The sequence below is a fragment of the Lampris incognitus genome, chromosome 19 (genome assembly GCF_029633865.1).
Source record: "Lampris incognitus isolate fLamInc1 chromosome 19, fLamInc1.hap2, whole genome shotgun sequence".
NCBI lineage: Eukaryota > Metazoa > Chordata > Actinopteri > Lampriformes > Lampridae > Lampris > Lampris incognitus.
Genome location: NC_079229.1, coordinates 17,167,225 through 17,195,168, shown reverse-complemented (window position 1 = coordinate 17,195,168; position 27,944 = coordinate 17,167,225). Strand labels below are relative to the sequence as shown.

At 42.9% G+C, this 27,944-nt stretch overlaps 1 protein-coding gene across 1 annotated transcript; it reads left to right on the top strand.

The window, feature by feature from the left end:
- Nucleotides 1–908: 908 nt before the first annotated feature.
- Nucleotides 909–27,465, top strand: mtmr6 (myotubularin related protein 6). The gene is made up of 15 exons (XM_056299308.1): nucleotides 909–1,102; nucleotides 9,109–9,240; nucleotides 12,845–13,007; nucleotides 13,565–13,722; nucleotides 15,411–15,539; nucleotides 15,861–15,995; nucleotides 16,141–16,273; nucleotides 19,098–19,207; nucleotides 19,611–19,736; nucleotides 19,937–19,986; nucleotides 20,510–20,603; nucleotides 20,954–21,060; nucleotides 22,591–22,725; nucleotides 24,645–24,771; nucleotides 26,685–27,465. Exons 1-15 carry the CDS (start codon nucleotides 1,079–1,081, stop codon nucleotides 27,048–27,050), a joined length of 1,989 nt encoding a protein of 662 aa, XP_056155283.1. The 5' UTR covers nucleotides 909–1,078; the 3' UTR covers nucleotides 27,051–27,465.
- Nucleotides 27,466–27,944: the final 479 nt, after the last annotated feature.

The window sequence follows — 27,944 nt, the reverse complement described above, 5'->3', positions numbered from 1 at the left end:
CGTCTGTAAACAGACTCGTCACCTCAGAGATGGGTCCGAAGACGGTGGTGTTGTCCGCAAACTTCGGGAGCATTGACAGATTGACGTCTGGAGATGCAGCCATTGGTGTAGAGTGAGAAGAGCAGCGGGGACAGGACGCAGCCTTGGGGGCCACCGGTGCTGATGGATCGAGGGTCCAAGACATGCTTCTCCATTTTCACGTGCTGACTCCTGCTGGTCAGGAGGTCAGTGATCCACCTGCAGGTGGAGTGGGGCACGTGGAGCTGGGAGAGCTGCCCTGGAGGAGAGCAGGGTTGATTGTTTTGAATGCGGAGCTGAAGTCGATGTGTCTTCTTCCTCTCTGTATCTTGGGGTTCCCCCTAAACACTTATGTAAAGATGATGCCTAGCTCCTGAAAAATGTCCTAGTAGCACCTAAAAAAAGCTGGCACCTAATGTTGGCTGCAGAGAAATCCTCCAAATATGGACATTTTTACTGTAATTGTCAATTATATATGCTCCATGGAAAAGATGACTTTCGCTCTTCGTCTACAGAAAGACAGAGGGGGGGGAATACTGGGGGGGAAATGGGATTGCTACTTAAAGGAAAGTGTTGATGATTAGGTTTTATTTTCTCTCTGTTCTTTCTCATTAGGCAACATTACTGAAATCCCTGTGTGATGACCTGTATCTGTTTTTCGTGTTGGATGATAACAAGCAAGACCTCTCTGTTCTGTACTTTGTTTGTTTGTATTTTAAATGTTAAAAATGAAAAGTGTAAAAAAAAATACTATATGAAACTGTAAAATGACTATTTCTGCAACAATTACACGTGTGTCGTAGGGCCCTATGTGAATTAGAGTCGTCAGGTGCCTTATTTTATTGTGAAAAGTGCTTAGCGGAACTACAGTCACATTTCCACGGCAGCTTTACGCGGATGGACGAAGCAATCGACAATAAACACACACATCATATGCCGCCGATAAAATGAAAACAGTCTCCCGATATTTTGATATATCTGGTAATCAATGATACAGTTTTGTCAAGATTGTACCCAGTCGAAGCTTCGCATGCACTGACAAGTCGCGTTAGTCGAGGAAATGGAGCATATCCGCACGCCAAAGGTGAGCAGAATGAGGCTGCTCAGAGCCATTTTCCAAGCTAGCTACTCTGCATAAAAAGCAGGCTGGGAGTCGGCCTCGTCATTTCGTTTTTATCCGCTCCACTTAACGTTACATTTGTCAAATGTTTACGTACCAAACCACCGCTATTGGGGTCTCCTTTAGCCGGCTGGTGGGTGATTGATTGACCAGACGCGAATATGCATCGATGAGTCGTTTTTCTACCCTAAGACTCTACCCGGCTCTCATCCTGCAGCTTGCAGGTTGACGCCACTTGTTAACGACCGTGGTACGCTTTCTGCACCTCTTCGGTGTAAGTGGGTCCTCATTTGACAGGTCGCGGGGTGTGAGAGAAACAAGCTGCAGTCGACCGAAATGTCACCCAGTCTGTACGGCAAACTTGATCTCTGGCTCATCCTATAACATTTTGCACCGCACAGCGCAAACATACGCATCTGACAATTGGGGTGTAAGTTGAGTCCAGTCAAGCCTTGTGTGTGTGTGATGTATGTGTGTATTGTGTAGTTTATTTGAAACAAATAAAACAGTAATCATAAAAAAAAGATAGCAGCGAGTTGCATGAAAAGGTGTTCGGTGTAGGGGGAGTTTAGTGGAGTAAGACGTTATCTTGGGTGTGGCACCTTGGCTGACCTGGGGACACGTCTCCCTGGTTATGCAAATATGCTGTCATGATTACAAGATCATGATGCAAAATCACTGTATGCATGTTCCACTCTGCATTATTCTGCTATTTTGAAATGTTGATCAGATTGGTTTAAAAAAAAAAGGGCGTCCGAATAGTGTAGCGGTCTATTCCGTTGCCTACCAACGCGGGGATCTCTGGTTCGAATCCCCGTGTTACCTCTGGCTTGGTCGGGCGTCTCTACAGACACAATAGGGCGTGTCTGCGGGAGGGAAGCCGGATGTGGGTATCTGTCCTGGTCGCTGCACTTGCGCCTCCTCTGGTCGGTAAGGGAGCCTGTTCAGGGGGAGGGGGAACTAGGGGGAATAGCAGGGGTAATAGCCATTCTCCCACGCGCTACGTTCCCCCTGGCGAAACTCCTCACTGTCAGGTGAAAAGAAGCGGTTGGTGACTCCACATGTATGGAAGGAGGCATGTGGTAGTCTGCAGACTTCCCCGGATTGGCAGAGGGGGTAATAGGGTAATTGGCCGGATACAATTGAGGGAGGGAGGTGGGGGGGATTGGTTAAAAGCACAAATGATGGTGCCAAACTGTGGTGGCACAATCTCCGACTATTTTCCTCTTTTCTTTTGAAGGTGGAGCAGACGGGGGTGTTTGCTTCAACAGGAACAAGGCTGCTGTCATGTTTTTATATTAGCCCTATTCAATGTCTCTGTTCGTTTGACTCCTTCTGCATTAAAAAAAAAGCATAGATAAGCCATCTTCTTTCTGTTCATCTCTTTCTCATATATCATAACATTCTCTCTCTCTCTCTCTCTCTCTCTCTCTCTCTCTCTCTCTCTCTCACTCTCTCTCTCTCTCTCTCTCTCTCTCACTCTCTCTCTCTCACACACACACTCTCTTTCTCTAACACACACACACACCACTCACTTCCTATGTGCTTACTAGGCCTTGACAGAGCTCTTTCCTGTTGGTGGCTGGTTGCTGGGAGACACAGATAGGCTGAAACATTTCACAATATCAGCGAATGGCCAGGAAACCATTGCGTTGGAGAGGATGTGACTCACTGTGTGACCTGCTGTTGTGATAAATCATGGATTTGGGTGCTTAACTGCTGTTGCTGTAGGTGAACTTGATGCTTCTTTCACCATTTAAAGCGCCGACCAATGCATTTGGATGCGGTGCCATGTTTTTAAATTGAGAGAGTAGCATTGTTTTTGAACTGTGTATCAGCACTGAAGAAGTGCCAGAAATACAACCCTGAACATGGCTATGGCTAGTGACCATGGCTCGCAAATATTCAGAGATATGAAAGTGTACACCTCCAAAATGTCAGAAGTATGTGGCATACCAACACTGAGTGGTTGAGCAGAGAAGGACATCAGGTAGTGTGACACCAATACAAAACCTAATAAGTCATGAGGACAAAGACACTGGCACAACATGCTGATGGACACAACACAGAATGAAATAGTGGATACATACAGCGTATTTTCTTCCCTCATTTTTTTCCCTGTGTTTACTTTGTTTCAATTTGCAGATTTATTCAGCTGTTCCTGTATAATTTCACTTTATAAACATGACAGTGATACAGTGATGAGTACTTGAAAGAACAGTCGCATCTCAGGTATACACTCACTTGACTCACGACAACCTGTTTGAACAATTCCAGTCTGGTTTTCGCTGTATGCACGGAGACAGCCTTGGTGAAAATCACTAATGATCTGTGATCACTAATGGCAGCTGACTCTGGGCTCTCAGCCATACTTGTCCTTCTTGATCTGAGTGCAGCCTTTGATACCATCTCACATATTCTCCTAGAGAGACTAGCTTCCATTGGAATAACTGGCACCCCCCTTGACTGGCTTAGATCATATCTGGACGCACTCAGTTCGTCCAACTTAAGAATCTGAGATCACAGTCCTTTCCTGTTACTACCGGTGTTCCCCAGGGCTCTGTATTGGGACCTCTCCTCTTTATTATTTACCTATTACCTCTTGGCCACATTTTCATGAAATTTGGCAATCATTCCCACTGCTACATGGATGACACCCAGCTCTATCTATCCACCAAGCCTACCTCCCCTCTTCCACCCACTTCCCTTCCTGACTGCTTACTAGAAATTAAATCCTGGTTTTCATACCACTTCCTCAAACCTAATAGTGATAAAATCGAGGTCCTCCTAGTAGGTACTAAATCTACTTTGGCTAAACGTGATAGTTTTTCTCTGACTGTTAACAATTCTATAGTTCCTCCATTGCCTCAGGTTAAGAGTCTGGGTGTCATCTTGGCCAGTACATTATCTTTTGAAGCTCACAACAACAATGTTACTTGGTCTGCATACTTCCAACTACACAATATTAATCGTCCTTCCATCGATTATATCACTCCTGTTCTTCAGATACTCCATTGGCTCCCTGTTAAATACTGTATTGATTTCAAGATCCTGCTTCTCACCTTTAAGGCCCTTAATAACTTAACTCCTTCGTATCTTTCCGAACTCCTTCATATCCACACAACCTCCTGCACTCTCAGATCCTCTTCTGCTCTCCAACTCACTACACCATCGGCCCGCTTGACTACCACGGAGTCTAGAGCCTTCAGTCATTCTGCCCCCCGCTTATGGAACTCTCTCCCACAGAACATTCACAACAGTGACTCTCTTTTGACCTTCAAATCCCATCTCAAAACGCACCTTTTCAAACTGGCATATTCAGTCTGATCCGCACTTCATTGAGTTTTGTGCAGATGATGATTTTATACTTATCTGTTGTATTAACTTTTTATTGTTTACCCTGCTTTGTTTTGATTTTATGCTGTCTGATACAGTGCTGCTTGTTTTTTAACTGTGTTCTGTAAAGTGTCCTTGAGTGCTCTGAAAGGCGCCCACAACTAAAATGTATTATTATTATTACTACTACTTGCAAGAATGTAGAAATAACACCTTTGAGCAAGTTAGTCAGTCTGTGCACACCCTTATGTGCAGATGTCTAAGTGTAAATATACTACTACTACTACTACTTTCGGCTGCTCCCGTTAGGGGTCGCCACAGCGGATCATCCGTTTCCATTTCTTCCTGTCTTCTGCGTCTTCCTCTGTCACACCAGCCACCTGCATGTCTTCCCTCACCACATCCATAAACCTCCTCTTTGGCCTTCCTCTTCTCCTCTTCCCTGGCAGCTCCATATTCAGCATCCTTCTCCCAATATACTCAGCATCTCTCCTCCACACATGTCCAAGCCATCTCAATCTTGCCTCTCTTGCTTTGTCTCCAAACCGTCCAACCTGAGCGGTCCCTCTAATATAATCGTTCCTAATCCTGTCCTTCTTCGTTACTCCCAGTGAAAATCTTAGCATCTTCAACTCTGCCACCTCCAGCTCCGCCTCCTGTCTTTTCGTCAGTGCCACTGTCTCCAAACCATATAACATAGCTGGTCTCACAACCATCTTGTAAACTTTCCCTTTAACTCTTGCTGGTACCCTTCTGTCGCAAATCACTCCTGACACACTTCTCCACCCACTCCAACCTGCCTGCACTCTCTTTTTCACCTCTCTACTGCACTCCCCGTTACTTTGGACAGTTGACCCCAAGTATTTAAACTCAGATGTCTTTGTCACCTCCACTCCTTGCATCCTGACCATTCCACTGTCCTCTCTCTCATTCACGCATAGGTATTCCGTCTTGCTCCTACTGACTTTCATTCCTCTTCTCTCTAGTGCATACCTCCACCTCTCCAGGCTCTCCTCAACCTGCACCCTACTCTCACTACAGATCACAATGTCATCCGCGAACATCATCGTCCATGGAGACTCCTGCCTGATCTTGTCCGTCAACCTGTCCATCACCATTGCAAACAAGAAAGGGCTAAGAGCCGATCCTTGATGTAATCCCACCTCCACCTTGAACCCATCCGTCATTCCAACCGCACACCTCACCATTGTCACACTTCCCTCATACGTATCCTGCACCACTCCTACATACTTCTCTGCAACTCCTGACTTCCTCATACAATACCACACCTCCTCTCTCGGTACTCTGTCATAAGCTTTCTCTAAATCTACAAAGACACAATGCAACTCTTTCTGGCCTTCTCTATACTTCTCAATCAACATTCTCAAAGCAAACATCGCATCAGTGGTGCTCTTTCGTGGCATGAAACCATACTGCTGCTCGCTGATCGTCACCTCTCCTCTTAACCTAGCTTCTATTACTCTTTCCCAAATCTTCATGCTGTGGCTGATCAACTTTATACCTCTGTAGTTGTTACAGTTCTGCACATCGCCCTTGTTCTTGAAAATCGGTACCAGTATGCTTCTTCTCCACTCCTCAGGCATCCTCTCACTTTCCAGGATTGTGTTAAACAATCTAGTTAGAAACTCCACTGCCATCTCTCCTAAACATCTCCATGCCTCCACAGGTATGTCATCAGGACCAACTGCCTTTCCATTCTTCATCCTCTTCATAGCTGCCCTCACTTCCTCCTTGCTAATCCGCTGAACTTCCTGATTCACTATCCCTACATCATCCAACCTTCTCTCTCTCTCATTTTCTTCATTCATCAGCCCCTCAAAGTATTCCTTCCACCTTCTTAGCACACTCTCCTCGCTTGTCAGCACATTTCCATCTCTATCCTTGATCGCCCCAACTTGCTGCACATCCTTTGCAGCTTGGTCCCTCTGTCTAGCCAATCGGTACAAGTCCTTTTCTCCTTCCTTAGTGTCTAATCTGTCATACAACTCACCATACGCCTTTTCCTTTGCCTTTGCCACCTCTCTCTTTGCTTTACGCTGCATCTCCTTGTACTCCTGTCTACTTTCTTCATCTCTGACTATCCCACTTCTTCTTTGCCAACCTTTTCCTCTGTATAATTTGCTGTACTTCCTCATTCCACCACCAAGTCTCCTTGTCTTCCTTCCTCTGTCCTGATGACACACCAAGTACCTTCCTAGCTGTCTCCCTCACTATTTCTGCAGTGGTTTTCCAGCCATCTGGCAACTCTTCACTACCACCCAGTGCCTGTCTTAACTCCTGCCTGAACTCCACACAACAGTCTTCCTTCTTCAACTTCCACCATTTGATCTTCGGCTGTGTCTTCACTCGCTTCCTCTTCTTGGTCTCCAAAGTCATCCTACAGACCACCATCCGATGCTGCCTGGCTACGCTCTCCCCTGTCACCACCTTGCAGTCTCCAATCCCTTTTAGATGGTGCCTTCTACATAAGATATAGTCCACCTGTGTGCACTTTCCTCCACTCTTGTACGTCACCCTGTGTTCCTCCCTCTTCTTGAAATATGTATTCACCACAGCCATTTCCATCCTTTTCGCAAAATCGACCACCATCTGTCCTTCCACATTTCTCTTCTTGACTCCATACCTTCCCATCACCTCCTCATCACCTCTGTTCCCTTCACCAACATGTCCATTGAAGTCCGCTCCAATCACCACTCTCTCCTCCTTGGGTACCCTCTCCACCATGTCGTCCAACTCATTCCAGAATTCTTCTTTTTCATCCATCTCACACCCAACTTGCGGGGCATATGCGCTGATAACATTCAGCAATAAACCTTTAATTTCCAGCTTCATACTCATCACTCTGTCTGACACTCTCTTCACCTCCAGCACGCTCTTGACATACTCTTCCTTCAGAATTACCCCTACCCCATTTCTCCTCCCATTCACACCATGGTAGAAGAGTTTGAACCCACCTCCGATACTCCTGGCCTTACTCCCCTTCCACTTGGTCTCTTGCACACCCAGTATGCCTACCTTTCTTCTTTCCATCATGTCAGCCAGCTCTCTCCCTTTACCAGTCATAGTGCCAACATTCAAAGTTCCAACTCTCACCTCCACATGCCTACCCTTCCTCCTCTCTAGCTGCCTCTGGACATGCTTTCCTCCTCTCCTTCTCCTTCGCCCAACAGTAGCATAGTTTCCACCGATACCCAGCTGGTTAACAGTACCGGTGGCGGTCGTTGGTAACCCGGGCCTCGACCGATCCGGTATGTAAGTCTTATTTATGATCCGCATATTTGATTTGGCAAAGATTTTACGCCGGATGCCCTTCCTGACGCAACCCTCCCCATTTGTCCGGGCTTGGGACCGGCACTAAGGATGCACTGGCTTGTGCATCCTCAGTGGCTGGGTTCTAAGTGTAAATATAATTTAATTAATGAATGCTTTGTCCCCGTGACCCTGAATTGGATAAGTGTGTATATATGTAGAGAAAGACTAAATGAATGAGATAAGTTCCTGTTCCTGTTCCACAAAAGTCTTTTTATGATGCAGCATTGAAGATGATGTCAGAAGCCAACGTCAAGCTGTTGTGTAAAAAGATTGTGTGTGTGTGTGACCATGCATGTGGGTTGAGGGTGTTCACAGAGAAAGAGGGTCACACACATGGCTTAAGACAGCATGTGATCTAACTTTAAACCTCAGCTTTCTACCTAAGAAGTTAAATTAGTATGCATACATTGGAAAATGAGAAAAGGAGAAGAGTTTTGATATGCTGGTGGGTATATGCCTTAAATTTGAAGCTGGCAAGGTTTCGTGCAAGTCTGATTTGGCCAATGTGAAGTATTTCAGATATTTTTGTTCATCCAAAATGTATGAATGCTTTGTGTCTGTCTGGCTTTTTAATGTAGCTGCTGTATGTGGGTATGTTTTGGACAGTCTGAAAAGTCGCATTCATTTCCGAACACTTTGGCAGCTGATAGTGAGGTCCAGGTGGCACGAGACAGGTGCTGAGTCGATTAGATCCCTGACCGAATGCCACATCCCTTTGTCGCAGATGCTGATCCTTTTTGGAGACTGAACTACGCTCGAGCTTCTCTCCTTGTCAGGGGAAATCTATACACACGGTCTTTCTTTTATGTCGTTTATCCTACCAGACACCAAAGAAAGCATTTCAAAATTGTGCTTTTCCATTAGCTGAAAACCAGACTTGGTATAACTACCACAAGGGTGGATGTTTTCAAGTCCTGAAGTGTTAACCCTGTTGCATTAAAGAAGCTTGATTATTGTAGTTTGTCTCTAATAGCTGTAATATGGATGTCGTATTTGAATTAACATGCATCTACATGTGGTTTATTACAACATGTGTGTCTCGGCTATTAAACTTCATTTCATTGGAATGATTGAATGGAGTTTATCTATAGTTGTGGCAATGCAGATAATACAGGTAAGTTAACTGCTATTTGCTTTGACTTTTTCACCGCTCCCCCCTGTATAATATTGGTTTGCATCACTGGAACTCAGGCCGTATCATGTCATATTTTTCTTTTCATTGGTGTGCATGCAGTTGATGGTTAACTTACCCCTGAGTGTTTAATCACTGATTAAAAGTGTGTGTGTGTGTGTGTTTCTAGGTGGAGCAAGTGCGTATGCTGGATCGCTTCAGCAACAAGTCCACCAGCGGCACTTTGTATCTCACAGCCACGCACCTCATCTTCGTAGAGACCAATTCTAACAACTCTACAGCCGCAGCCCAGGAGATATGGGTGAGTGGTGCTCGCACCATGATGCCTCCTGCCAGTCATGCAGGTGTCATCCACATACCACCAGTGAGGACTGTACAGTAAACCCCTCTAAGCCCAACAGAGCCAAATTAAAAGTGCCTCTTTGCCTTTGGACATTAGATTAAAGATGTAGTGCTCCCACCACAGGAGGGAGTTTGCTTGTTGCACCAGCCAAAGAAAGTTGGAATTGCTTCATTAAGAATCACAATTTTCCTCCGGTAAATATGTTGAGAATAAGAGTATTTTTTCCTCTCCACTGAGTTGCCCCTGTTTTACACTTGCAGCTTTAGCACGTACATCTTTGCCCGAGATCCATGGTGAATTGTGTGAATGATCCTGCAGAGGTAATGAGGGATAGATACAGCCAGACTTTAATTCTAATTAGGGGTCCTATCAGTAAATAATGTATAGACGACACCCCCTGACCTCCCCAAAAAACAGTTAGAAAAAAATCATGGCCATCAGATTTGAAGTGGATAAATACACCATGGATGAATGCTACCAGAGACTTTTGGTAAAGCAGTTGGTTTCAATTCTATGTTGGTGGTACATTAGCCACAACCATTCAAAATACACATGGGTGTGACTGTGAGGTGGGTGGGTGTGTGTGCACCATACAATGTGGTGTGCGTGTGGTGTGTGAGAGAGTAGACGAGCTTGTGTGCATCTGTAGAAAGTAGGGTAGAAATTCAAAAGCCAGATTTGTGTGCAGGTTATCTGCTTCTGTCTGTGTCTGTCCATGAGTGTGTATGTGTCTGTGCGTGGGTGTGAGAGCATTCACTTGTGTTTAGCATGTCTCGACCTGAAAGATTACAATTCCAGCCCTGTGGGAACTAGGTTGTTGCCATATCTGACAGCAAAACAGTCGGTCAGGCAACCTGATTGGCTAGTTTGCACTGCCATGGCAACAAGTCCATGGTGACAAGTCTGACTATAAAGGAGGAAATGGAAGAGTTAGAGGGGAATTATAGAGCGAACGTACCTATAAGCTCCATTATGGCACACTTTTCCCACAAGTAGATTATACTATTGAAGTGCCTCTGACTTGGCTTCCAAGCGGTACATCTCACCAAGTATCTCACAATGCATATGATGGAACTTGCGATGCTGCATTTTACAGGTCTCCCCTGAAAACAAAAAACTAGGATGCTTACAAATCAATCTGAATGCTCCAGCCTGCCCTTTTTCCCCCTTAGATTTGCCCTTCTTGTTTGTCTGACATTTCAGTGGCTTGGCACTGGCTTTCCTTCTGTTTCAGGGACCAGGGCCAAGACCTTGGAGAGAAAAGTGCTCAGTGTCCACAGTTTTCATTTTAGGACCAGCCTACCAGAAGTGCTATGGACAGCAAGAGCTAACCTAGGTCACACCCACACTTCCCTCTTCCTGCTTTATTTGCTGAGCACAGGGATTTTTTTTTTCTCTTTCTGCTTAGGCCTATGTTGATGAAGCGTGTAGTTCCTATGTTGCCTGAGTCCAGACCTTTGAATCCACCCACTCCACCGAGTTGACTGATTCTTCTGGTCTGGCATCATGACATGAAACAGCGGTTTCTCGGTTGAAGCAGTGATTATACAATGAGCACCATGAGAGGACTAGCGATTAGCCAATCAGTGCCATGGGTTGGACTAACGCCATTGTCAAGCTGTTGTCAAGCGTTAGACAGCATGTCTTCTCAATATGGCCCGACAGTAGTTGTAGTAGTAGTAGTAGTAGTAGTAGTTGTAGTAGTAGACTAGTTTCTCCGCTCCACTCTTAAAACCCTTGCAAAACCAGTATGCATCAGTGTCGACTTAAAAAGACGTTAGATTCGGGCGGATATGTTGGTCTCTAGTGATTGTTAGGGAAAATCAAGTCCCCCTCCCCCGCGGAAGTCAGTTAGCGTGGAGGCAGTGTTGGACGGAAATGGAGTGTAATGAGTGGACAGTTCTGTCTGATATCAGGCAAAGTCCTATGACCTCTCAGGCTCAATTCATTTGGATGTGTGTGTGTGTGTGTGTGTGTGTGTGTGTGTGTGTGTGTGTGTGTGTGTGTATTTGTAGTTGTCCCTTTACAGTTGTTTCGGCTAGTCAGAATGTTCCTCTGGCTCATAAAATATTAAACTCTGACTGGGAAACTGTCTGACTCAACGGCTGGTGAGATCAGCATTTTAAGTGTTTGTGTGTGTGTGTGTGTGTGTGTTATCCAAGGCATTGTTTATGTGTGTGCTTATATATACTTGTGCATAAATATTTGTATGTATCTACATGGTTGTTTTGGTTTTTGTGCATGCGTGTTTTGTCTTGCACAACGTTTTACGACTCCTACGCACATGCCCATGGCTTCCCAGAGTTGGAAGCTCTGTGGATTTCAAACAGTGCTCACTGAATACGGTGATGTGGTGCTTTGTCCCTCCTGCCCGTTATTCTTTCTGAATCATAAAATGTCACCTGGTATTGTTTATTTTATTTTTTTGGGCTGCACCGGCTGCGACATTTCTTTCCAACAGCACTGTGGGGAACTCTGCCTCTAATTGGCTAAAGTGAGGGTTAGGTTGGGGTCAGGATTAGCCAGTCAGAGGCATGTGAATGCGTTCATCACACAGAGGTTGGATGTAAAGTTGGTTAGTAAAACGATAAACACAGGCATATCAAGAGTGCGGCATGAGTGGTCAGACTTTTTGCAGACTCTGAGACCTGATCTTTAAAGACCTTCAAAACTTACAGTCGAATGTTAAAAATACACAGTTGCCATCGTGCGCAAAGTCTTTACATCAAGAAAGACCAGGACACATACCCACATCCGGACACATACCCACACGGCCAATTGTGTCTGTAGCAAGCCGGAGGTAACATGGAGATTTGAACTGGTGATCCCCATATTGGTGGGCAACGGAATTAGACCGCCACGCTACCTGGATGCCCCAATACTATGTACTCTTGATGGAACTTGAACTGTGAATTTTAATGCCTTGGCTCTAGAGCTTCATACAGCTCCCGCAATCCACCTTTCGTATTCAGAACATACATCTTCACTATAAATGGGCTTGGGAGATTTTGTAGAATGTGTCCTTAAACTGTCCTGTCGATTTAACTCCACCTGTCCCAGTCAGGAACACAGCATTTAAATCACAGTTGCTATCTGCATGACTCAGTATAAGTTTGCAGGATTTAAATGTTCCTCCTGCTCATAAACCAAAGGTGTTCTGGTAAGCAGAACATTTTGAAATGGTTTATGAGATCGCTGTAAGGTGGAGGTGAGGTTAAATTCAACATTTTTAGTATCGTCTTGTCTCTTCACATCTCTCTTACTACTATTTATGCATGCATTAAAATTATTTTTGTGCTTTGTAAAAACTGCACTAAATACTCACACACATGCTACAGCGACAACAGCACATCGTGTACAATGCAAAAGTTCAGTGCCAGAGTAAAACAAGCAAATAATTGGAAACTGAGCGAATAAATTCTTTGAATTTAATACCAACTGTGAAGTAAATAACCGGGTTAGGTTGCCACGACAGACACAGAGCAAAAAAAAAGAAGGATGGGACTGTTTTTGAAGGGCGGGGAAAAATAACTTCTCTCTCTCTCTTCCTCTCTCTGCGTAGATCTTGCACCATCACATAGCCTCTGTTGAGAAGCTGTCCCTGACCACCACCGGATGTCCTCTCGTCATCCAGTGTCGTAACTTTAGGGTGGTGCACTTCGTGGTCCAAAGAGAGAGGGACTGCCACGATATCTACAGCTCCCTGCTGCGGCTTCTAAGGCCAGGTGTGTGTGTGTGTGTGTGTGTGTGTGTGTGTGTGTGTGTGTGTGTGTGTGTGTGTGTGTGTGTGAGCTAGATAGAGGCTATAAGAGGTGTGTGTGTGTGTGTGTGTGTGTGTGTGTGTGTGTGTGTGTGTGTGTGTGTGTGTGTGTGTGTGTGTGTGTGTGTATAATGCATCCTGCATAGGTTGAACATGTCTTTTTTTATGCTTTCTATCTCTGCATAAACATGTACACTATTCATCCATCCATTCTTCTGTCCTCTTATCCATCTTTCCAGGTTTTAATTTCGCTGTCCTTCTCATCCTTTTGTCAGCATCTCGTCCTCCATGCAAATACATTAACTTGTTTTCATACATTCATAACTGCTGTTAGTCTTTTTTCATAAGTTTGGCCAAATTTATGATAATTTTGAGGGGCTATGGCTTAAGTGACATATGATATATGACATAAGTCCATAATACAGTTGCGTCTTGTAAAGTCGCATTAATTACATTTTTAGTGAAGTAAATGGTCCATAAATAGCTGAACTCCCCCTCTCGCCCTTTGCTGTCTTTATCCAGTGTCCTACGAGGAGCTGTACGCGTTCGCCTACAACCCAAAACAGAATGACCAGCAGAGGGAGGAGGGGTGGCAGCTAATCGGCCTGGGGGCGGAGTTTGAGAGAATGGGCGTCCCATGTGACCAATGGCAGCTCACCGACGTCAACAGGGACTTCAAGGTACGAGGTTGGATGAGAAAAGTTGTCTGTTTGCCGAACAGTTTCTATTGAAACAAACAAAACCTTCTTGATCTGACGCTCCTGGAAATTCAGGTCTAAACATAATAACATCACTTCTGACTAGGGATGCACCTACACCACTTCTTTTCAGACCAAGTACAAGTACTTACATTTGGGTACTTGCTGATACCAAGTACCGATATGAGTACTTAATAATACCATTACAGTTCTAACAATGACTTTGAAAATATGTTTTATTTTCATCTGATATTCCTCACTTTCTTAAATATGCAGCATGATGCTGTTGCTGACATTTTCACATTCAACTTTGTGTTTTCCTGAACAAACATGGCACGGACTGCGTCAGTGTTGCATGCCAGCTGTATTTTCCAAGTTTTCTGAGGAAATTTCTGTGTGCATGTTGAGTTTTGCCAAGTGATACTGCAGTTAGTTATGCAGGGTGTGGAAGTGAAGGCTATATTAACTGGTACTGAATTAATTAACTAGATCTTTTTAACTGCAGGATCATGGATACACCTTGACTTGATTGATTAATTTTTATGTGCAGTGAAAAAGAAACTCCACAAGGTTGCATTGCTATGTCTTATTGCCTTTGGTACAATGAGGTATTTATTTTAATCATTTTTAAACAGCTTGTACTCGCTTTTTTATACAGTTCTATGTAGTTTTTAGCTGTTGAAGCGTTAGTGAAGCAGAAAACGTGCCTAGCACGCAACCACATGCAACACAGTCGCAGTTGGTGTAGCAGGTAAAAAAAACCTGCACTGCCCCGGCCACGTGATGCACCACACCCGTGCCTGAACTGTCTGTTACACATGTTATACAAGTTACACATGCTTGTAACTTGGTCATTTCTCGCTCCATTTGGACAAATGACACATCGATGTGTTTTTCTGCTCCTCGGCTGTTGCTCCGTGTCATCTATCTGGCTCCATCTCCTCCTCTTCCCGTATGAATGACGAAAAAAGGCACCACTCACTTTTCACAATTTCAGCAGGAATTGTCTAGTCCGGTATCAGGTGTGTCTGTATCAAGAGTAGTTTTATGAGTACACCCATACCAGTAGCGGTGCATCCCTACTTTTGACATAGCCTTTTCATGTTAAATTTTGTCTGTGTGAAATCGGTAAGTTACAGAGCAACGGGTCTTTGCATTGTCTGTCACATAATCTAATGGCCCTTAGGGACTCCTGTATTTGCAGATACACTCTCTTATATATGAGATAGAGAGTTGCATTTTTCTCTGCTGTACATCATATTTTCCCAGCTCACTTCTCCACTAAAGTTGCACCAGGCTTTTCCTCTCACTTGTGAAAGTCATACACCCTCAAGATTATCATAAAATTGGCCAAAGCCCTGGTAAATGAAGGCAGGGGTGACATTTCAGGAAATGTTGCAATAGATATGAGTGATTTTAGAATGCCACTTATGCACCATGGAGCTTAATGTATACAGGTACACAGGAGGGCACTAAAGAGTCTGTTTGATTTTTTTTTTCCATTTTTATTATTCTTATCGTTTTTTGACATTATTTGATATGTTGTTCTTCCTAATGTTTCATTTAAAGGCTGGGGTTATAACAGGTTTAGCTCACAAACCAAAATAAAGGTTACAAATATGTGTATACATGTATTTATGTCCATGAATGTGCATGTTTGTGATTTCTAGGTTTGTGAGACATATCCTCGAGACCTGTACGTTCCCATCACAGCCAGTAAACCTATTTTAGTGGGGAGCTCCAAGTTCAGGAGCAAAGGTCGCTTCCCGGTGCTCACTTACTTCTACCAGGAAAAGAAGGTAAATAATTTACACCTACAGCTCCACATTGCACCATGTATCAGAAAAAGGTACTCATTAGTTTCGACTTCATGTGAGGACGGAGTTTTTTTCCACATTTAGGCATTATAAATGCTTCTAAAAGGTAGCATAAACGTGATAAAATCGTTATTTTTATGGCTCACTATAGCAGAGATATGAGAAAAATATCTCATCAGACTCATATGAGCGCCGTAAGTCCACACAAAGAAACACCAACAAAGTCTCTTTAATTCTTTATTTACCTGTGAAATGACATAATCCTTAGCCATGTTCTGTGCTTGCCTGTTTCCCCCCTGGCAGGCGGCGGTGTGCCGGTGCAGCCAGCCTCTCTCTGGGTTCAGTGCACGATGCCTGGAGGATGAGAGCTTACTGCAGGCCATCAGCAAAGCCAATCACAACAGTCGATTCCTCTATGTCATGGACACCAGGCCCAAGGTAAGCCCGAAGACAGCTCGGAACAACCCGAGACAAAACTCCATTCACCCATCAAATGGTTAGGTATCAAGAACAAGTAGCTTAAAGGGTCATTCAAAAGGTGTAATCCAGGATAGTAATTTTCTGTCTCTCTTGCTGTCTTCAGTTAAATGCCCTTGCTAACCGGGCAGCGGGCAAAGGCTATGAGAACGAGGACAACTACTCCAACATCCGTTTCCAGTTTGTAGGCATCGAGAACATCCATGTCATGAGGGCGAGTCTGCAGAAATTATTGGAAGGTTGGAAAAATCCTGTGATACACACACACACAAAGTACAAAAACAGACTATTGTTTTAAGCTTGGATCAGATAGTTCATCCTAATGACATAGCATGTGCGTGCCAAAAAGTTTATATGAAAGTTTTGAACTTTGCAGGAAACCACACCTATCTAACAAGGGTTTAGTTAGGCAAGACTGACCAATTTGCATCTGTAGTCTCTGGCAGGATGTAATAAATGGTAACCCAGAGGAAAAAAAAAAAGACACACAGAGGCTTGCAGTGGGCTACACGTGAAAGAACATAGGGATGGTTTTAGCAAATACGATAGCATGGACAGTACAGTGCCTTGCAAAAGTATTCGACCCCCTTGACAGTCATCACTAATTTCTGGATTATAAAAGATATTCACACATCTGTTCCTGAACTATTGTTCGTAAGCTCTAACAGTATGTTGCCAAAGCCAAAACTAAGTTATGTTTTGCTGACTTTTTATTAATAAATTAAAGACTAAAATAGTGCTTGCATACGTATTCAACCCACATATAAATACTTTGTAGAGTACCCTTTTGCTGCAATAACAGCCATCATTCTCTTGGGGTAAGTATGTTCAAGCTTTGCACATTCTTCTTGGCAGAATTTGTACAGGTCTTGCTGGTTGGTGGGATGGCGCCTCTGGACTGCAATTTTGTCTGTGCCACAGATTTTCAATGGCGTTGAAGTCCGGACAATGACTTGGCCATTCCAAAATGTTCACCTTTTTGTTGCTGAGCCATGCCATTGTTGCTTTAGCCTTGTGCTTAGGATCATTGTCCTGCTGGAAGGTGAAACTTCTCACAAGCTTCGGTTTTATGGCAAACTGCAACAGATTTTCTTCCAATATTTCCCTGTATTTAGCTCCAGCCATTCTTCCTTCAATTTGAACAGGGTTCCCAGTGCCTGCAGATGAAATGCAACCCCATAGCATTATGCTGCCGCTGCCATGCTTTACTGTAGGGAGGCTGGTTTTTAGGGCATGAACAGTGTTAGCTTTGTGCCACACGTAACGCTTTGAGTTAGACCAAAAAGCTCAACTTTCATCTCATCTGACCACAAAACCTTTACCCACATTATAACTGGGTCTCTCTCATGCTTGGTAGAAAACTCCAAGTGTGATTTTGCATAGTTTTGAGCAACAGCTTCTTTCTTGCCACCCTCCCATACAGGCCAGATTTATGAAGGGCCCGTGATATGGTTTACTCGTACACATTTAATCCGGTTTCAGCCACTGACCTCTGGAGCTCCTTCAAAGTGATTGCAGGATCATCTGTGGCTTTCCTCACCCGCCCACGTCTTGCTCGGACACTTAGCTTTGAGGGACAGCCTGCCTACAAAGCATCTGGCTGGTGTGATACAGCTCCCACGTTCTGACAATGGATCCAACAGTGTTCCATGGGACATCCAAACACTTGGATATTGTTTTGTACCCCTTTCTCGCCTTCTGCATTTTAATCACTTTGTCTCTTACTTCAGTATCATGCTCCTTTGTCTTCATTTTCTGATGGAGTTCACGCCCAGCTAATGAACTTTACGCAGAGTGCTTTTTATACCCATAAACGAGACAGTTACTTTAATATTCTACACCTGCATACTAATTATGTCCAATTGTGTTAACCTGAGTTTGTTTTAGGAATAATTTGTCATTTGTGTAAACTTGGAGCTTTCAGAGCACAAGGCATTGAATACTTAATGCAAGCACTATATTTTAGTTTTTAATTTATTAATAAAAAGTTATTGAAACGTAATTTATTTTGGCTTTGGGAACATGCTGTTATAGCTTATGGGTTCACAAAAATAATATTGTTCAGGAACAGATGTGTGAGTATCTTTTATAATCCAGAAATTAGTGATGACTGTCAAGGGGGTTGAATACTTTTGCAAGGTACTGTATATAAGATAGCAAGACAACTCCAGATAAAGGATTTTCTTATCTGGAGAAGAGAGGGCCATTTGCTTGACCACCATCTACATGGTGATGGTGGTCGCGTGGCTGGGGTCCTGGGCTGTTCCCGTGGCGCCTGGACACTGCTTGGCATCCTCGTCATCATATTCTTCATATATTTTATAATTCCATTATAATTCTGTTATCCTCTTTCATTTTGTATTCTGTAAATTGTGTTTTATTCTGTACACGCAACGTCCATTGCATGTTGTCATCTTGGGAGAGAGATCCCTCCTCTGTTCCTCTGCCTGAGGTTTCTTCCTGTTTTTTCTCCCCTTTAAAGGGTTTTTTAGGGAGTAGTTCGTTATCTGATGCGAGGGTCAAAGGACAGGATGCTGTGTTGCTGTAAAGCCCACAGAGGCAATTTTGTAATTTGTGATATTGGGTTATACAAATAAAATGGACTTGACTACTCTATTCGCCTGTGTTGGAGAAAGTAATGTGAGTGTAAATTCATCTGAGACTTGGCTCTAATTTAGCATTATAAAAATAAATTTGTCCTGACTTGACTTGATGTCATTCCAACAGAAACAGGAGCAACCGCACCAACCAGTGGTAAAGAAAATAACAGGAAAACGTCAGAAGGAGAAAAAAAAACACTAGGCAAACTAGACACTGACTACTAAACACAGCATATAGTAAATGCACAAATGATTAGTATATGCAAAAACAGAGAAGCTGAGATGGTGACAGAGAGAAATGCTAGAAATGATCAGCAAATTAAGGTTCTATCCAGCTGCCTCTCCTAGTCCATGTTATATGAATTGTATGTACATACATCTGATGGTGGCTCAAATGATTCTTTCTTCGTATGTCTGTCATTCTCTACCATTCTTTTTGTGCCCGTATGTCTGTCTGTCTTAGTGATAGGGACTCGGTCTCTCCTGATGAGTGACTACCTGACAGGGTTGGAGAGCAGCGGCTGGCTGCGACATATCAAGGCCGTTGTAGATGCAGCCATCTTTCTCGCCAAAGTAAGTCTTCTTCACATCTCCCCTTCCTCCATACACATTAACAATCCAAGCATTTATGATATTGAAATATGAATTACTGTCACATGTAAACTCAATATGGTGTTTATTTAAAAACCTGAAGAAGTTAGCTTGGATCATCCTATATTTGATGGTATACTGAGGCATAAAAACAACCTTTCCTGTTTACTAATGATTTTTTTTAGGTCCTGTTAAATTATGGCCTCATGTCAATATTTTCAATATGCCATTAGTGTACGTAAACTGAGGTGTTGGCAACCGGTATTTGATGATCATTACATGATTTCAAACAGCCTATTCTGAATATGATCTCCATTTGGATTTGTGGACTGTTTTAATCATGATGGATAAAAAGTTGTGCGTTGCATATTGTCTTATCGCCCAGGCGGTAACAGTGGAAGGAGCCAGTGTGTTGGTTCACTGTTCAGACGGGTGGGATAGAACGGCCCAAGTCTGCTCTCTGGGGGCTCTGCTCATGGACCCCTATTACCGCACCATCAAAGGCTTTATGGTACCAATCACAGGCACACAAACACATGCACAATACACGTCTTGTTCCTGGCTGAAGATAGCCTTCGGCCAAAGAGCTGATTTGCACCCATTATATGTTCTTTTGCTATGTTTTAGTCTCTTGCTCAAGCCTTGCTCTTTATTCCCTCAGTCAATAAAAAAAAGAAAGACATTAATTTAAGTTTTTGGTCTCTATTCCAGGTACTGATAGAGAAAGACTGGATCTCCTTTGGCCACAAGTTTGCGGACAGGTGAGCTTTCAGTTGGATGTTTTTGTGGTGGAGCAGTATCTGCCATTAACTTTCATTGCTTGAGTTGACTGCCACCTTGACGCAGCACAGCATGCACCTGTTGTGCTTTACAGAGTCTACCATTGAAAGAAGTTTGGATTAAGATTAAATTAAGTTTAAATAAAGCCGACACTTGTAACTGCAGGAATTCCTCATTCACTGTCTCTGAGTGTATTGCTATATTTGACCTTTGTCAAATATTGAGAGACATCATGACTACCTATATAATTATTTAATACACAATAGCGTTTATTTGAATTGTTCATTAACATTTCGATTCAATTTATAATCTACAATTATTGCATGCACACTTGTATTAACTAACTTGTGATTAAGTTATGTTCCTCAGTGAGTAGACCTGCCATGTCAGTGGTCATTGTGTAAGAGTAAATGGCTCTATCGTCACTTGGTGGATATCTCCTTGTTTATGTTTTTTTTCCCCCAAGAATCCTCATTCCCCATTTTGATCTTTGCCGTCTGTCAGGTGTGACCAGCTGGACGGAGATTCTAAGGAGGTGTCCCCCGTCTTCACCCAGTTTCTGGAGTGTGTTTGGCAGCTGACCGAGCAGTTCCCACAGGTGTGTGTGTGTGTGTGTGTGTGTGTGTGTGTGTGTGTGTGTGTGTGTGTGTGTGTGTGTGTGTGTGTGTGTGTGTGTGTGTGTGTGTGTGTGTGTGTGTGCGCGTGTCTATGTCTGTGTCTGTCTTTGTCTCTGTGTCTGTGTGCACGCATGTGAATGTTTTTCATATTTTGGTGGTATATTTTCAGACTTTTTTTTTAATTTTGCAACATTATCAGGAATCAGGAACACTTTATTTGTCATTTCACTGACAAAAATGACTTTTATTAATTGATCATTCTGGTGTGTGTGTGTGTGTGTGTGTGTGTGCGTGGGTGGTGGGGGGGGGTATCCATTCTGTTTCTTCTCAGGCGTTTGAGTTCAGTGAATGGTTCCTGCTTCAGATCCATGAGCATGTCCACTCCTGTCAGTATGGCAACTTCCTTGGCAACAACCAGAAACAAAGAGAAGAGCTACAGTAAGTTACATACTACCCCCCCACCCCCTCTGTGTTTTTCTGTGTGTGTGTGGTGCTTTCTCTCTCTCTCACACACACACACACACACACACACACACACCAGTGGCAAATAATATTTGCCAATATTTGATGTTTGTTAGCACATGTTTGAAACTGTTGTTAAGTACTAAATTGGTGGTCCTGTTTATACTTTATGTTCATACTAAGCAGAATCAAACAAGCACTCTAGTCTGTTACAATTTATTCATATTCTGTTGGGGTGTAATTTATTTTTTTAATCTGTTTATTGGGTTTTGCCATTTTTCAAACAATACAAACAAACAATCAAACATATCCATCCCCTCCCTCTTTCCCTCCCTCCCGCCCTTCCATTCCCAGAGCAGAGAAACAGGAAAAGAAAAAAAATTGTAGGACTGGTGACAATCATAGCAAAGACAGAATTTCATACAAAGTCATGCCATCACAGTAACAATAGGGTTTCTGCAGTACATGCATGTACCCCTAAAGAAAAAGAAAAAGGGGGGGGGGCAACAACAACGCTGTGTGTGCATCCGTGTGTATGTATACAGAATACTCTATCTAACCTTTTGTGGCTTTAGCTATCCCCATCCTCTGAAGCAACTGTTAAGGTCTTTATATAGTCCAGAAAAGGTGACCATGTTTTTTCGAAGTTTCTCATTGAACCTTTCAGGGAAAATCTAATCCTCTCTAATTTGATGTAATATAACACATCTTTGATCCATCTACTGTGGGTAGGTGGTGATACATGTTTCCATTTCAACAGTATTAGACTAGCTAAAAGAGAGGGGAAAGACATTTTAGCCCTCTCCCACATTTAGCTTTGGCTCATGAAACAGTCATCATCTTTACCACCCCCAGAGACAAACAATGACTTTCTGCGATCCACGGCCTTATGAAACGTATTTGCTAATAGCTTCCAGGCCTCCAAAGCAACATGTAACACAAGATAGAATTTGAAGCTATTCAAAAAACACACCAAAAGGTTTCAAAATATCAGAGGATTAATGTTGACAGTAGTGAAATCCCGACTGACAAGGAAACTGAATATACTCTACATGGCATTTTAGAGGAATTTTAGATGTACTTTTGAGCTTGTTTTTTCAGTAAATTCGAACTTCATGGCACAGTCTTCAGAGCTGACATGCTGAGATGGTGAACAGCAGGTGCTCAAGTAAACTAACAGACAGAGACTGTAAAAGGAGAATAAAATTCAATCACATCAGTATGCTTCTTTAAGAAATCCCCTAATACTGCATGTAGCCAAGGTCACAACACATTCAGGCTCAAACAAATTGACAATTTATCTGCATATAACCCACTCAAACATGACCCTAGCTTTAAAATACAGCGATACAGCACAGATACAGAGGTATATCACATGGATATATTGGTTCACACCCTCCGGTTCACATTCCCTGTCTCCGTTTCCCGCTCTCTCTGTCTATCTTTATATGTGTGTTTATCTTCGGGTATGTCTGTCTGTCTCGCCCTCATTGCTCTTTGTCTCAGGCTGAAAGAACGGACCCATTCGCTGTGGGCATTCCTACTGAGTGAGAAGGAGAACTACATGAACCCTCTCTACAGCCTCGCATTCGTCGAGACACACCCTGTCCTGGAGCCCTCTACGCTGCCCTACCACTTCAAGTCAGTATGAAGTCACTCCTCCTTACCTGTCTTCACTGTTAGAGCTGCAGAAACTTTGCCTGGCCTCAGCCACAGTATTATGGAGATAGTTTTTTGTTGTGCTTGCGTGCATGAAAAGTGAGCCTCTGTGATATGTGAACCTTGTGAAAATTGCTTTTTCATTCAGTAGATGAAAACCATAGTGTGGTCGAAATATCTATTACTTAAAGGGAAAATTCTCTGATTTTCAACCTCATCTCTGTCTGTCTGCAACAGGGATAGCACATGAAAACACATGCAGTTGTTCCCTGATAGTTTCTACACCTCTGGAGTGGTGGTGAAATTATTTTTACTGGCCACCAAGTAACATATCATTGCATCATTAGGCAGCTGGAGAAACTAAATACAGCCTAGCAGGGTTTCTAATACAGCGTTCCCATGGGTTCTTAAAAAGTCTTAAATTTGATAATCAGAATTTTCGGCCTTAAAAAAGTCTTTGGTCTTTTGGCCTTAAATATGATTTTGATAGGTCTTAAAAATATAAGGGAAATGTCCGGGCTGCCACGTAAACACTACGGTAATAGTCAGTTCTGCTCCAATAATCCGTGTTGAAAGAAAACCACGTGGAACCAATAGTCATTACTTTGCAGCTCCCCGGTCAATTTATCAGCGAACACCGAACTAGTGTTTTGTGTTTGTATCCTGTAGCGTGTGTCATGCTGTCAGTCCGAGCCAAGAGATAAATGAATGCTAAAGTCTTTAACGTCTGTCTGTTACTTTTCTAACTTCATGGGGAAGTGCAAATTCAACTACCAGTGGTTGGAGAAAAGCACATTTAGTGCTTGGTTGAAACTGGTGGAGGGGAATGTTTTTGAAGCCCCACACACAATCTGTGATCTGTAGGAGGTGTCTTTACTGTAGTTGTTTTTTACTGCATGTTCAGTGTAAGAATTGTTCTGACGGGACGTGAAGTTGCTCTTGCTGAACGTTTATACATTTACTTTGTAAGTAATTCTAGGACTTCTTTATTCTTTCATAGTAATTTTCCTTCATTCTTTTTTTGCCGTGAAATAGGTCTTACATTTTTTTATTCAAAGTGGTCTTTAAAAGGTCTTAAAAAGTCTTAAATGTAACCCGTTGAAACCTGCAGGAACCCTGTAATACTCTATATCTACTCTAAACAAACTGTTCAAAAAACATCCTCATTCTCTCGACTAAGCTACATTTCTGATAGTGGAAATGACGTCCCACAACACTACTACAGAGGATTTAATAGATGACAATACAGAGATTTTGTTTTTCCCCCTTTTCTCCCCAATTGTACTTGGCCAGTTACCCCACTCTTCAGAGCCTTCCCGGTCTCTGCTGCACCCCGTCTGCCGATCCGCGGAGGGCTGCAGACTACCACATGTCTTCTCCATTGGCAACTCCATGTGGATTCACCAGCCACTTCTTTTTACCTGACAGTGAGGAGTTTCATCAGGGGGACTTAGCACGTGGGAGGATCACGCTATTCCCCCCAGCTCCCCCCCCGAACAGGCACCCCGACCAATCAGAGGAGGCGCTAGTGCAGCGACCAGGACACATACCCACATCCGGCTTCCCACCCACAGACACAGCCAATTGTGTCTGTAGGGATGCCCGAGACAGTACAGAGATTAACGCACAATGCATTCTGGTACTTGTAGGCACTGTGGGGAAAGACTGAGCAGGACAAAAATGATTTCTCCATCAATATAGCAGACAGTGAGGACTTTGTTGCTTCAGTTGCCTACATTACTCATCAGTACTGATTGCACATACACAAAACCACCCGGTGAAATTTCCCTTTAAGTGTCAAATTACATCCTTTCTATTGTGTGCTGTCTCATATATCCTTCTCTTTGGGTGTCTCTCTCCATCCCTGACACATTGTGTGTTTTTGTGTGTTTTCATCCTAGGTTCTGGAGGAATATGTACCACCAGTTTGACCGTTCCATGCACCCCCGTCAGTCTATTTTGAAGACCATACTGACGATGAGAGAGAATAGTCGCAAGACAGAGAACACTCTCCAAGCGCTGGAAAATGTATGGTGAAGTGCGCACACACACACACACACACACACACACACACACACACACACACACACACACACACACACACACACACACACACACACACACACAGATCGTCCACAGTGGGCTTTATTTATCAATCTGTTGTGTGTAAAATGTTTGTATTTATTCTCATATATAAATCCGCACTAAACTTTCTCACCGAAAATAGAAAACATTCAGGAGCAAGGATTTCACTTGTAATTATGTGATGAGTATATTGATGAATACCCTTGTAGTTGAAAAACATGTTATGGCACAACTGATTACCATCAAGTAATGGTCATAAATCCTTATACTGGGGCAAGAAAAAAAGGCTCCTAATCTGACAGAAACGTAGAATGCCGTAAAAATTTGAACGCTTTGTAGTTTCTTCAGTTACACTGAACTATGAACAATTTCAAAATGCATTTTATGCAACATTGTTAGCAGTGGGATTACTTTGACAGGCAAAAAAAAAAAAATCTGGAAAGAAATACTATAACGGATGAGAGAGCAGCATGGTGAGGTAAAAAGAAAAGATTTCAACCCCTTTTTTTTTTCAGATGAAGAAGCTAGATGAATTCAGACAAAGCAGTTCAGTTGTAATACCTTTTCAAACTAATTTGAAATACACACGAGTGCAATCTGTGGCACGATTGGAGCTGTGGTAGGGCAGCAAAGCAGAGTTAACCCTGCATCACTGCAATTTGTTCCTGTGCATCATGGAGAAAAATTATATACTTTAGGGAAAAAAGGATTTTGGTGGTATTTAGCACATTACACAGTATACAGCTCATAGGAGACTGTAATATATCAGCATCATTGCCTGTCTAGCTCTGGAATATGCCGTTAGCCAAGAATCCAAGTACCAGGATGTGCACAGTAATGACTGAGGATCTTTGTTGCACAAGTGTGACACAGCAGTAGATACTGTAGAAGATACTGTGTTAAACAGAACCAACTCTTAAGCCAGTCTACATCCTTAGCAAAAACAAACTGAAACAGTCCCTCAACACTCCCTCTGTCCTAAATGCTCCATGTGCAAAGTCCTCATGTAGTAGTGGCAGGTTAGGCATTGCAAAATATAAGCATGGGGCGTTTTTTTTTTTATTGGAATTTGCAAAAAATACACTTGTGTCATCAGAGCATTCACAAAGAGTAAAAAGTACACATTCCCTTTACAAAGACACACCACAAAAAAGTGACAATTGACTCATTACTGAACACAACAACCTTCAGAAACCAAGAAAACAAACAAACAACACAACCATAAACAAACAACAAAAAAAAGGAAAAAAGAAAAAAAACCATCAGTCAACCAACAATAAACCGTGTCAATAATAGACACCAATAGTCAGTGCAGCGGCACATCGCCCACGTCACAACAAACTCAATATTAATACCCATGTATACCACAAGAGCTGCCTCAATCAGGGATTCCTACGTTTCCTAAATTTCCTCTAAAGAATTAATCTATATATCTTGCATGCCATTTGGGTTTTGCTAATTCATGTTGACAATTTCACTTTCGGTTATTACGATACACTCATTTTCAAGACACAAATGCCAAACCTGTATCAAATGATTGGACTATGCATACATTTCTGCTACATCGGGCATGCAGTTATTTGACACTTTTCAAGTAGTCTACTTCAACTAGCCTAAACTTTTAACTTTTATAGCATCCCTTGATAAATAGTTGTTTTTTAGTGTGGAAGAGCAACTAGATATCACTAATAGATCTAGATGTTTCTGGAAATAAAATGTTTAACATGTGCTCAGATGTTGCCAATCTTATCTTCATCTATTCTCCTTTACTAGTACTGTGACTAGTACCTATCTATCGCCCTCTCATTCTGTCTTTCTTATTCTGCTTGTCCTCTCCCTCCCTACTGTCTGAACAGAGACTGCAGCAGCTTGGTGTCACTCCTGTCGTGACCTCTGACCCCCCTGCACTACCGCCCAGCAGGGACCAGCACTCCCTCTCCCGCTCCAACCCCCTCCCACCACGTCCTGACTCCCTCATTCTGGGGGCACCCCTCAGCCGCAAGGAGGCACAGCAACAAGAGGAGGAGGATGGTGTGGAGGAGGAGGTGGGAGAGGAGGCCACTGAGAGCACTGACACGGAGCGGACAGTAGAGGGCAGCAGTGCCTCAGAAAGCAGGAAGCAAAGCTACAGCGAGCTGGAAGGGACATACAACAGCGACCTGACCAAAGCTGAGCCTGTTGTCGTCAGTCTGGAGTTTGGTGTGGCACGCATGACCTGCTGAGACCTGCTGAGACCAGGGGCAATGTAGGATACTTAGGGACTGGCAAGACGTAACAATTTACCCGGGGGATGTGTGTGTGTGTGTGTGTGTGTGTGCGCGCGCGTGTGTGTGTGTGTGTGTGTGTGTGTGTGTGTGTGTGTGCATGTATATGTGCACACATGCTTGTGAGTGTATGTAAAAGGAGGGGCATTTCTCTGTATGTGATTCCATGATAATTATGCCATGGTCCTGAGTGGGCCACATCGATGAAGGTGTATGTCTGTATATTCTAAATCTCTATGAAAAGCCGCCGCATTACAATGGCATTTACTGCACTTAGAAAAAAAGCTTGTTTTTTTTATGAATGTTGACAAATACCATAGAGAATTAATGGACAGAAAAGGAGAATAAATGACTCAAAAACAAACATAAGTCGTTTGTTTTATTCACCCTGGCCATTGATTTGTTTTCGTTTCATTTTTTATTTTAGTGTCAATAGTCTTGATTTGTGTGCATGTCTGTATGCATCTGCTTGAGTAATTTGCACCATGCATGAACTAGATCAATTTAAATGCAAAAATGTCCCAATTTTCTACTCTGTAACATTACATCCAGACAAAAAAGAAAAAGAAAAAAAAATTCTGACATATGAAATCTCACAGGAAATCAGGTGTTTTGGCACTATAAATATTTCATCCCTTGTGGGGAACCAAATCCTCACTAATCTGAATGTCACTCGAGACTCAACATGAAAAACATGGAAATCTGGATTACTGAAATTAATTTTGCATTTTGTGGTGGCACAAAACATACTGCTGAATTCAGTTTTTTCAAAACTTAAAATGGCCGTTATTATTTTTTTTCCTATCACACAAATGGAGAAATAGCATGTCACATTCAGACCCTAAGGAGATA